The sequence below is a fragment of the Chaetodon trifascialis genome, chromosome 12, assembly GCF_039877785.1.
Source record: "Chaetodon trifascialis isolate fChaTrf1 chromosome 12, fChaTrf1.hap1, whole genome shotgun sequence".
Taxonomy (NCBI): domain Eukaryota; kingdom Metazoa; phylum Chordata; class Actinopteri; order Chaetodontiformes; family Chaetodontidae; genus Chaetodon; species Chaetodon trifascialis.
This window is the reverse complement of record NC_092067.1, coordinates 12,377,333-12,390,181: the sequence shown is the minus strand read 5'-3', so window position 1 is coordinate 12,390,181 and position 12,849 is coordinate 12,377,333. Positions and strand designations below refer to the sequence as shown.

At 41.0% G+C, this 12,849-nt stretch overlaps 1 protein-coding gene across 1 annotated transcript; it reads left to right on the top strand.

Annotated features, from left to right (window-relative positions):
* The first annotated feature begins 756 nt into the window (after window positions 1-756).
* On the top strand, window positions 757-12,561 carry LOC139340549 (MORC family CW-type zinc finger protein 3-like). The gene is made up of 19 exons (XM_070976438.1): window positions 757-811; window positions 1,902-1,974; window positions 3,447-3,579; window positions 3,891-4,117; window positions 4,291-4,459; window positions 4,595-4,739; window positions 5,717-5,845; window positions 5,978-6,097; window positions 6,186-6,283; window positions 6,455-6,559; window positions 6,656-6,784; window positions 7,293-7,370; window positions 7,487-7,529; window positions 8,301-8,411; window positions 8,580-8,691; window positions 8,941-9,013; window positions 9,090-10,170; window positions 10,723-10,898; window positions 11,035-12,561. Exons 1-19 carry the CDS (start codon window positions 773-775, stop codon window positions 11,207-11,209), a joined length of 3,216 nt encoding a protein of 1,071 aa, XP_070832539.1. The 5' UTR covers window positions 757-772; the 3' UTR covers window positions 11,210-12,561.
* Window positions 12,562-12,849: the final 288 nt, after the last annotated feature.

Sequence of the window (12,849 nt, the reverse complement as noted above, 5' to 3'; positions counted from 1 at the left end):
GTTTGCCAACCGCCATTAGCAATAAAAGAAGAAGAAGATTGGGTTGCCAGTTTAGACGGTTTTCCGCAGTTTGCATTATGTGGTTAAAATAGGCGTGGGCGCCTGGACAGGATTTGGACTGGTTTACTATGAGTTGCACTTACTTTTAAATACATGAAAAGTGACAGTATATTGAAAGTATTTTCATAAAAAGTTGCATATAGTTATGCGAACACATCCAATCAATATTGATATGCCACAGTGTTGGTTCCTTGCATTGACACCTGAGTAATTTCACCTTTGTTTCGGCCAGATTATTAGGAAAGCACTGTTTTGTTTTGTTTTGTTTTTTCTTAAAATATCTAATGTGGAGAATACCACCTGTTTCAGTTTTACGCTGTCTGACCGTTACCACTTAACACTTATTTTGTGCCCCCTTGCACAGTTGATGATGTTTAAGCTGTTCACTCTGCTAAGAGGAGATATGAGTTACCATCATCACCATCCACCCGCTGCTTGATCTGTGAACACATAAGAGCTGCAGTGTTTTTGCAAACCTGTGTTTTCACTGAACCTCTATGCTTTCAACATAACAAATTATTATTTGGGTCTTTTGATAGCGTGAGGTTGCGTGGAGGTCTTCGTCACAACGCCACTGTATTAACAGTGCACCACAGCACTGTTGCTGTTCTTCATGAGTTCATTTGTATCATTTATTATTATTTCTCAAACAATCTGGCAACCTTGGAAGGAGCCCTCACGTGCGTCTTCGGACTGTCGTATTTACAGAAAAATGGCAGCACGCACTGATCGTGGTGTTCCGTTTAGTACGGTGAGTGAAGTTACTCATTTGTTCTGACAGTTTTGACAGTTAAACCTTGACATGATGTGAACAGTTACAAACAGATGAATTCTCGTCATGTAGACTGTGAGATGACATATATTTTGCATGAATGCTGTTTGGGATATGTTGTAGGTCCGTACTCTGCGGAGCCCCTTTAACGTACTGCGCTAGCTAGCAAGTGAACGTTAACGTTAGTGGAGTTAGTGGGCGACTAGAAAACGACCACTGACTCTGTATAATCATTGATCTTTGCAGCGCTGTCGGCCAGTACATCACTTCAAAGCACGGGGTTTGTTGAGGGCAAGGTTAACTTCCGGTTTCATAGTTAACGAAACTCTCTTGTTACACCACTTAAAATAATGAAACAGATAATAAGACCCGGCTGTGGACATGTTTAACTGTGTTTTTTTGTAGTTTGTATTTAAGAAACGGACGTTTTTAAACGTTCGTGTCAAACGCCGGAAAACTGCTTTTTTAGAGACATTTGCCAAGTTCAAATGCCGTTACAGCGCAGTATCTAAGCTTTATGTTGTCTCAAATATTGTGTACTTTTTGCTGTTTGTTTCCACTGTTCATCGCACTGTGGGTTCACAGAAGTGTTAACGCCACACTGCTGTTGTTACATTTACGGGAACAAGTTTCACTTCGTGTCGGGCACGGGCTGGTCCGTGGGATGCGTTCACAGTCCATGTTTTGTGGGGCGTTCATCGCCGCCAGTCTCTTTCTCCCAACAATAAGAAGACATTATGCATAATATATTGATGTTTACATTGGTATGGTTATGAAATACAATGTTTATGATTTTGTTGTAGTTCCAAAGCGCCATATGATAAATAAGAAAACACAGAAATGTCAAATTAAGCATATTCTAGATATATAGACTTATTACAGATAGAGATGTAAGTATGAACTTTTTGTTTCATTTTTAAATCTCAACCATTTACAATGTTGATGTGCAGCATCTATTTTTGACACACTGAGGACCAAAGGAACTGAATTTGAATAGACTGAGATAAGTATGCAAATAAGGCCCCTTCCAGCTAACAATGATGTCATTCTTAATGTGCTCCATCTGCAGCTTTGTCCGAAGTACCTTCATACAAATTCTACCAGCCACACCTGGCCTTTCAGTGCCATAGCCGAGCTCATAGGTGAGTCATCATCACATTGTGGTTTATTCAAGTCGAACAAGTTGTCTTACTCAAGCTTCAGTTTTACTACATGTCCCCTGTTGATTTTCATTAATGTCTCTATTGCATGACATGATTATGATCCCGTGGTTACTGCATGTACCGTTTATTCAGCCTCTGCTCTGCCAACATCTGTGGTTTCGGGCAGTGTGCTTTCGGGTTGTCAGTACATAAGGACGCACATCTCATTCTCATGAACTATTCTTGTGAAGGGGATATCTCAGGAATGTGTTAAGGCAATTTTAATTACATGTTTTGCAATCATTCACTTGGACTAAAGGGTGAACAGATGAGAATTTGGTGGTCAAAGGTCACTGTGACCTCACAGACCACATTTCTGACCATAACTAAGGCATTCTTTCACAAATTATGACAAAATTTCACACAAATGTCTCATAAGATCAAATAATGAAGTGATGACATTTTACACTCAAAAGGTCAACGGTCAACTTCACAGTGACACTGTAATGTTGTGCAGAAACCCTTCTGATGATTGTGACCATATTTCACATTTGGTCAGATACTGAATTGTTGACACTGACTTTGGGTGTCCACCTTGACGATGGTGATGGTATAGATCTTCTATACAATGTGTATAATATTACTGTCTGTGTGGAGTAACGCTTTACTGATTACACAATGTTTGGATTACTTTCACTAAAGTAACAACAGAATTCATAGTCTTTATGAAGTCTTATGTGGCCAACGGAATTACTCAAGCCTAACGAAGGAAGTTTGCGTAGCCAGATTAGTTTTATTCGACATTCAGCCACCAATCACAAGCACTCAACAGAAGGCGTATCGTCAGCCCAACTCTGACTGCCTCTGAGGACTCCCTGTGACTCCCTAGTCAGGACCCTTGCCTGTTGGGTCTTCATCTACCCAATGAACCATTGCCTCCAGAGTCACCTGGGAGTGCAGCCAACAGCTCGGGCTCCTTCACGGCGTAGCCTTCAGTAACATGCAGACAGACCTGCACCCTCCAGCCAGAAGTAAATTGCTCCTTGCGTCTCGCCGTCATTGATAGCTAAACCACATGCCTCACATCAGTATTGCCAGCCACTAAGTTAAGGTTTATCTCAACATTTTAGATTATATATTAATTTGTTTGATCATTTTCTTCATCATATACTCTCTACTAAGCATTTTGCTCCAAAATAAATGTCTGTATTTATCGGCAAGAAATTGTCTGTGTGTGTTCTTTGAGGCGTGTGTTCTTTGAGGCAGAAGACAGAGTTTTGTTTTGTTTTGTGTATCACAAAATAATTCCAGTTCCCTCTTATGAAACCGATTAATCTGATTTATTTATTTTCCTTTGAATGAAGGTGGTGGCCCAGTCTTCAACAAGTGCAAAGTTTTCATTTTTAAGTAGTTATTGTGACACTGATTGGGCTGTTTTTTGTTTTTTTTTTAATTTTACTGTCTTTTGACAGATAATGCCTTTGATCCAGATGTCAGCGCCAGACAGTTGTGGATTGATAAGACTGTGGTCAACGGACAAGAATGCCTGAGCTTTATGGATAATGGAAATGGACTGGACCATGAAACGATGCATAAGATGCTCAGGTACAGATAGTGCTGCTTGGTATTTTGGGGGGGAAATGATCGAAAAATATGTTTCTTCACAGGCAACATGTAAGTTTATTTTTCTGAAAAAACAGTGTCATTTTGAAATTTAATATTTGTGATTCAGAATCTGTTATTTGTTGTATAGTTTAATGTTCACATTGCACTGCCAGTACTGGTATACACCATAATGACCACTGCTTTAACCCCTTAAAAAATAATGTTTTATATGATTCTGTATTTGTGAATGAACCATAACGTGATTCATATATATACTCACTGAAGTTTCTATGCATTTTTCCCCTGTTAAGCTTTGGGTACAGTGACAAGACTGCTGTAAATGGTATTGAGCCAATTGGTATGTATGGCAACGGTTTCAAGTCTGGATCCATGCGTCTGGGCAAAGATGCCATCGTCTTCTCCAAGTCAAAGAGTTCCTCATGTGTTGGGATGCTCTCTCAGACCTATCTGGAGGAGATTAGTGCTCAGCAAATAATTGTACCTATTATCTGCTTTGAACAGGGAGAAACAAACAAATATATCCTTTGCCTACTGCATGAAGTCACATTGAATCATGTAAAGCAATGAAATGTAACTTTTTGATTTATTGGCATCATTAAAGTATCGTGTTTGTCATATTTTTTTTTAAACAGTCATATTTTCCAGTTATCCTTATTTTTCATTGCAAGTTGTCCTTAACTTCAACTTTACTCAGTGTAAGAGAGGAGCACAAAGCCAGTCTGCAGGACATTCTGTGCTACTCCCCCTTCAAGACACAGGAAGAACTGCTCGTTGAGGTTGATGCCATCAGTTCCTCCTGGTCCACAGAACCACATCAGACACCGACTGGCACACGGATCATCATCTGGAATCTCCGCAGGTGTGTCTGTGGTCCACGCATACAAAGACGCTTACATGCCATCTTTGGCTGTTTTGAGATGAGACTGCAGAAAACTCAAAGACATCATTGTAATAGAGGCCCATTCCCACATACTGTTTGTTTTGTTTTTCATAGCACATCTACTGGAACGAATGAGTTTGATTTTGAGACGGACCGTTATGATATCCGAATTCCATCTGATGTCTACGAGTCAATGAGTGACCCATCCCAGCATCAAGGAATCACATCACACACTCCTGAGAGTGTTTACTCACTGCGGGTAAGGAGCAGTCATAGCACCCAAGGCTCAGTCTAGGCCTTATCCACACTCTCTCACTTATTAACAAGTATGGAGTTTGCTGATGTGTTGCCGGTGGTTTTCCAACTTGCAACAGGAAAAAGTAAAGGCCAATTTAAAGCAGAGATTCGCGACAAGATGAACCCGTTTTCAAATGCTGCAGAGGAAAGTTGCAGCAGTCTTAACTCCCCTGTCTCAGCTACAGTCAGGTTTTAGAACGTCCCAGACCACATTCTTTAGCACGTAGTTACACGTTTCAATGCGCCACATCATGATTTCTTTGGTGTAAACTCACCTTAATCAAAGGTCCCGCAAGAACACCTCAACTTCCAACGCCTCTGATGTTCTCAGAGCGCCCCCCTGGGAGGCAGTACCTCTCCTGTTGAGAAACGCTACTCTAAGAGCAGGATTTTGTGACATCTTAACTCATTTCAAGGCCAATCATTGTCCATTATGCAGCTTAAACATGTGCGATGTGTAAACCTCCCATGCTCATACACTGAGAACTGACTTTTAAGAAGTAGTAGTAGACATCTTACAGTTCAGCATTTAAATGAACAATATTTCTGTTTTCACTCATTCTCTATTTTTCAGTAAAGTAGGAGGTGTAGTTTTAAGAAATTTTAAGTAAGTAAATTTCCATATCAGGCACAACTTATTTCCAAGCAGATTATTTTTGTGTTTCATAAAACATATCTGGAGGGGGTCAGTGCGAACTAAAAATGGCCCCAAAATAGGCTAATCATAGTTTTTTTTTTTTTTTTCCTTTTGCATTATTATTTAAGCTGAGCCACTTGTTTTCAGTCATAGCCATTTGATTGTGAGTCTGCTGTAGTTGTACGTGTGTGCAAGAGAAAAAGGCAATGTAGTTTCTGCACTGTTTTTGTGATACTGACTTTGATATCACTTCCCATTTACATGAGTAACTCAATTGATGCTTGTGTTTTTAACGGTCGTAGGCGTATTGTGGCATTCTCTACCTGAAACCTCGGATGCAGGTCATAATACGTGGTCAAAAGGTGAAAACTCAGCTCATTGCTAAGAGTCTGGCCTACGTCGTAAAGGACCACTACAAGCCCACTTTCCTCGTATCCTTTCAAATGCCTTATTATTCTCGTTGGTTTCAAATATGTGTTAATGTGTTTCATTGGGGACTTCTTGTATGTGCGTGGAAAGTGTTTATATTACTGTTCTTGGGCTTTCCTTGAATATTATTTCAGACCCAACGAGTTCCTATCACTTTCGGTTATAACACCAAAAGTAAAGACCAGTATGGAATTATGATGTATCACAAGAATCGGCTCATCAAAGCCTACGAACGTGTGGGCTGTCAGCTTAAGGTGAGTTTTGTTGTTTTCTGTTTGTTTAATACACAAGGGTTTCTAAATGTTTTCATCTTCCATGCTTATGAATCTTTGCCTTCTGCAGGCCAATAACAATGGTGTTGGTGTCATTGGGGTCATAGAGTGTAACTTTCTCGATCCGACCCACAACAAACAGAGCTTTATGGAGACAGATAAGTACAGGTAATAGTACCAATGCCACTTCCAAGTTTTGATCACATTTGTCTGATTATGGTTTAAATGGGTTTATGTCAGTTTGAATCTTTTACATGAAAACTATTTTTATAATCATTTTACTGGATAATTGGTCACCATGGGGCCAGAAATGCAGAAGTTCTTCATTTCCTGTTACAGGAAAACTATGAGCAATTTGGCACTCAAACTGGACGAATACTGGAAGGAAATGTGCTACAAGAGAAAAACAGCGCATCCAAACAGCATACCAGTAGAAGATGCTATGTTCGTACCCTTTGCAGTGACTGACATCTATTCTACATACGTATTTTTCTAATCAATTGTGTACATACTCTGATACATGTCTCTGTATGTCCTCAGGAAGCGACCAGATCAGAACTGGGTGCAGTGTGATGACTGTTTGAAATGGCGTAAACTCCCTGATGGGATCGACGTCAGCAAGCTGCCAGATAAATGGTACTGCCACAAGAACCCTGACCCTCAGTTCAGGTACGCAGAGCATCAAATTAAAATGGAAGTCTGTCTGTGCATGTCTGTTCATCGATTTTCCAACAACTGTTCATCCAACCGACTTCACACTCAGCAGGTGTCTTGCCCTCTTGTTGATCAGACAAGAGTAATGCACAAATTAATATTAGGGTATGAACTTTAACCTCCCGCGACCCTGTGTCTTCATATTGTGACATTAAATGTCGTGCCATCTAGGCCTAATGTTACTCTACACTTCAGAGTTTATCAGTGAAGTATATGAGCTACACTGCAGACTGGAGTCCATTATGAGTGACAAACACACACATAGATCAGTGTTTTTCTGCTTATCTTCTAAAACTCTGTATCCTGCCACAAAAGTATACTGTGACCAGGGGAGAAGGGAAGGTAGGAGTAGTGAAGTGGTGTGACAACAGGCATTTGGTCAAAAATGGTTGTACCCAAACATAGCTGAGACTCAGTGGACGTTTGCTGATGTTTTCAGTCTTTATGTAATTTGCTCTCCCAGGAACTGCCAGGTGGAGGAGGAGCCCGTGGACTCTGATGATGACATGCGACCTTCATACCGCAAGACCTATAAATTACAGTGAGTCCCATTGCAATACAATTGCACATTGTTGTGTTAAGGTGGCAGACTTAATGTGTTAATAGAGAATTAGAAATAACATGACTTGCCTTACCTCTGTGATTTATTTTTTACAGAGAAAAGAAAGACAAACAGTATCGAGAGGCGAAGAGGCAAAAGGTACGGACAGCGTCTGCTCAAATCACCTGCCATTTTTCTCCCTGCTGTTGCTATTTTCTGCTCATGCTACATGTGACATCTCCTCACAGTTTGGAAAAAATAGATCTTTTTTCTAATAATATTGATGAGGGATGCCCAGACTGAAGGGCTGTTTCAAATGCGGCTTCATTTCCTTGGTACAAGAAAATTAATGAAATCATTCAAATCACAAACTACATGTGTTCATTTGCTTGTATTGCTTAATGGCACGCTAATTACATCCATGGTATCACCTAAAACCACATAACTAGATGTTTGACTGACTGCCACGTGATAATTCATAAGGTCAGTCTAACATTTAATTGTGTGATTAGTTATTGTTGACTAATGTATGTAAACTTGCCACCATTTTAACAGTGATTACATAACGTTTGAAATAAATGTGTGCACATCATAGATGCACTCTGGTATTTAAACAAATAGCTCTACACCTTTGAACAGGATTGACTTTTTGTAGTTCTTTACTTCACACTGTACAGTCACACAGCATTTACAGCCTAAGTTCCACTGTCAGCTGGTGGAGAGCCAGATATACTGAAAAGCAGTTAAACTGATGTACACTGTTCTACAAGCTCCTATAACAAAAGGACACTTGATATCGGCTTTGTATCAGCTGTATATTGGCCAGATGGTTCATAGTCGATCAGCAATCTGTATGGGTGTCAAAAAAATGTGATTCCTAGTATTGACTTACAGGTGGGTAACAGTTCTTTTGCCATTTTTTTTGTCAAGGATGAGGAGGATCGAAAGCGTAAGGAAGAGCAGTGTATGGCTGAGCTCGCCAGGACAAAGCGGGACCTTGAACAGCAGCAAGAAAACCTGAAACGGATGCAGCGTCAAACCGTGTGTTTTCCATTTGACACCAAGGGAGTGATGACTAAAGCTAAATATAATATTGTTAACAGCAGTTTTAATAAATGCAGTTGCAGAAGGTGGTTATGGGTTAAAAATATTAATCATTATGAATAAATATATGCATCTCTTTTTTCTTTTGGTTGTTCTTCTGAACAGCCCACCCGTTCCCCCTCCACCCCCACTACCCGAAGGAGTAGGCTGAATACTGAGTCACCAAACGGGGATGCTGCAAGACCTAAATCCACCACCATGTCACAAGCACAAGCTGGTAAGAAATATTGTTCTTTTTTTGTGTGTGTGTGTGTGTGTGTGTGTGTGTGTGTGTGTGTGTGTGTGTGTGTGTGTGTGTGTGTGTGTGTGTGTGTGTGTGTGTGTGTGTGAGAGAGAGAGAGAGAGAGAGAGAGAGAGAGAGAGAGAGAGAGAGAGAGAGAGAGAGAGAGAGAGAGAGAGAGAGAGAGAGAGAGAGAGAGAGAGAGAGAGAGAGAGATTCTAAAATTTCTGATTGCTTTCTCTCTAGCTTGCAGCCCCTCCAGTAGCAGTGACCACCCAGCAATTTCTCATGTATACTCACTGTCGACAGGGCCCCTGAGGTATGATTTTTAGCTTAAATATATCAATTTTATTTTGTTTAAGAAGCATATTAACTACACTTTGTGTCCAATGCAGGGGGAAAAGAACAAAGCCTGCTACTCCACAACGAACGCCCAAAAGACCCAAAATTAATGGCTTCCATTTGGGCACCCCAGATACATCTACATCAGTGGATGTGAGCCCACAGAGCTCCCCATCAGTGCCTGTTATTGATGGTGATGGTGATGGTGATGATGATGACACCGATGATGACATTTTCATCTTGGAGACTGTCAGTACCCCTAAGCCACAAAAGCCAGGCTTTGATTGTACTAAAGTGAAGACAGAGCAAGAGCAAAGTGACATCAGCATGCACAGCGAAGATGCTGCTGTGGATGCCACTTTGGAGACGAATATTGCTGGAACAGTCTCTCCAGGGCCGGCGGATGTGGGAACCAGTCCCTGCCCAGCACCCCCTACAACAGTGGCCACCACTCAGACAGAAGTACCCAGATTGAAGAAGGAAGAGGAGGACCAAAGTCAAAGTGAAGGGGAAGAGAGGGCAGGGCAGAGTGATAAAGAACAGAGTTCAGGTGTGGACATCAATGTCTGTTCAGAGCAAAGAGTCATTAAACAAGAGAGCAGTGGAGACACTGGTGAGAATCAAGGAAAGCTGACGATGCAGGAAAGAGTGACACGTCATCTGGATAGGGAAGACGATGCTGGACCCTCCTGTGCAGATGATAAGAGAGGCTCTCCACTTCACCCCAGTGTGACTGACATTCAGGAACAGCAAGACCAGCTCCTAGAGCTCATGCAGGCTACAGCCCAGGAGAGAGACTCCTTTAAAGAGCAGGTCCATGAACTCAACAGCCAACTGCAAGACATGCAGAGCAGACTGCAGGAGCTGTTGCAGATCAATGTAAAGAAGGAGTGTTGTCACCAGGCCAGCCAGACGGAGGAAACGCAGGAAGAGAAGGACTACAAAAGTCTGTTTGAGAAGGCCAAACAGAAAGTCGATGAATTGATTAAGGACAAAGAGGCTTTACTGGCAGCCACTGAGACCAGGCCCAGTGCTGCCCAAGGTGGGGACATGGATGAGATTGCACTTCAGGTTGACGGTCTGCTGCGGGAACTGGATCAAAGAAACAAGGAGAGGGATGAACTGCGCTCTCAGGTCAGTGTTTCAGCTGTATTTAAAGTGCAAGACTGATGTTAACAAATCCCACAAATAGACAAAGATAAGAGTTTCTTTATGAATTCCTCAGCCTGACGTTGGCTTTCACCCCAAGCCAATTTGTTCCTATTGAAGAATTTTTAAAAACATCACACAAATGTGTACTTTAAATATACTGGAAAAGGCTAAATTATTTCCTAAAACACAAAGTGGACTTCTGAGCTGAGATTATTTGTTACACCTGCCTCCGAGTCTGCTTCTTCTCGACAACTTCACACTGATTATGATAAATCAAACGTATATGGACAAGACATTTATACCCGACAAATCCAAACATCTGTCTGAGCACTTTAGGTAAAAGAAAGTAGCTATTAAAAAGAGTGATGAAAGGTTGTATGGTTATATATTTCCATTGTCTTTTGCATAATTTGCTCTCTCTGTATTTAAACTTTGTTAACTACACCATGTAGATTTTTATGAACCTTTACACTTTTTGTTTTATTAATGTTTATGTTCTCTCCTCCTGGGGTTCGCTGTGTGCTACGCCACCAGTTGGCCAGTGTGGAGGAGGAAAGGACAAACCTGGCATCCCAGTGTGAAGAGCTCAGGATGAGCCTGCAGCAGCAGAGAGAAGAGGGAAGCACAACTCCACACAGAGCTGCTGATTCTTCGGTGCAGTCAGGGACGGCGGCCTCTGGCACACATTCAAGCTCAGACACATCTGGAAGGTTGGATTGTTGAAAAAACGCTTTCCTTTCATGTTGTTTGAATTATCACTATCTGACAAATCCATGTATGAAAGCAGCAACCCTGCAGAACAATGATGCAAATATGATTTTCGCTCTGTGTCTCTCCTCCCCTCAGTTTGATTGAGCTTCGGCACAACATCGGCCGCCTTCTCGTCTCCTTCGTGCCTGCGCTGGACCTATGCCAAGTCAATTATGAGTGTAATGTAATCGATGAGATCCTAGAACAGGTTCTCTCCAATATGGAGTCTGCTGCATCAGTGGGGCCGAAGGTTAGAGCAATAAATGAATAAATTGTGGCACCCCACCTGTAAATAATGAATACAGATAACAATGAGTCATTAAGCCGTATTTGTTTGAAGGTGTGTACATGTTTACAGATTTTATATTGATATATAGTAAATACAACAAACAATGACCTACTTTCTTTATCTTAACAGGTGGTAGTTTGAGGAAAAAAAAACAATGTAAATAATACCAATAATAATAATAATAATAATAATGCCTAATAATCATGGCATACATACATTGATGTTATCAAACATTCACTTTGCTCTTAAGTTGCTGGGCAGAATCATGGAAGTAATCCATTGATCAGGCAACTCTTTGATCTGGGTTTTCCAAACAAACAGCAAACCAATGCTGTTAGTGGTACTTTGTCTTTGACTCACAATGACAGCTGAGTGTTTCCTTTCCTCCCTTTGTTTTGTATTGAAAAATATTATGTATTGAGTTTGTCAAATATATTTTTATATTTCTCAACTTTGTTCTGTGGTTAAATGCTCTGTGGAACATTATCTTTGTCATCCCTCTGATAGGAAAAGCAGTGTAGAAGGTCGGGCATGCAGCGAGCCTTACAGCATGTAGCATGAGTCATGCAAACTGAAACTTAACTGAGATTGTGATGATGAAGTTTTCGGGGTGTCTGTTGTGTTAATCTTTATTTGGGAAGGCAGATGAAGATTAAGCTCTGTTTTGCAAGAGTAAACAGAACAAAAGACATTTATTCAGTATCACAAGAAAACCAGCAGACACACAAAACAATCATCACACACAGTCACTCATACATTGGCAAATAATAGAAATATTAGCAAGCCATTTCCATTTTTCCTGGGAGAAGAGGTGGAGGTAGTGGAGAGCTACAAATACCTGAGTTCACCTTGACAACAGACCTGAGGCTGTCTACAGGAGTAGACTCATGAGGAAGCTTAGGTCCTTTAATGTGTCCAGTAAGATGTTGCAGATCTTTAACCAGTCTGTTGTTGCAAGTGCAGTTTCCTTTGCAGCCATCTGTTTGGCCAGCAGCACCAGAGCCAGTGACTCTACGAAACTGAATAAGATGATGAAGAAGGCCAGCTCTGTGCTGGGAATTCCTCTGGAGCCCCTACAGATAGTTGTTTAGAGACGGATGCTGTACAAACTGCTCAACATAATGGACAACTCTTCACATCCCCTGCATGTTCTACTAATCATCACCAGAGAGCAGAGTGTTATCAGTTGGAGGCTTCTTTAATGCCACTGTAGTAAGGACTGCTGTAGAAAGTCATTCCTACTCATTGCAGTAATTCTGTACAATGACTCCCATGTGCAAGGAGAGACTTACCTTCTGAGGGGATTTGTACATTAAACCTTAATTTGCACTGTGAGCTCTCTTATCGTATTTTTTCTTTTCTTTTTTTTTTTAACTAAGTACAGCACTTTGTATGTAGTGTATATATTTTTAAAATAGAGTTTTTTTCCTTGCCTACCTCAAGTCAGCTTACTCTAAGATAAGAGTGTGAATTGCTGCTGCGATAGTGCAGTTTCCCTTTGTTGAATTAATTATCATTTATTGCATGTACCCTGCATGACTGAGAACTTAAATTCCTTGCGAATCATGCGCAGAACACAATTAATGTTCCGTTCGATGGGTATATTCCGGCGTATACATGAC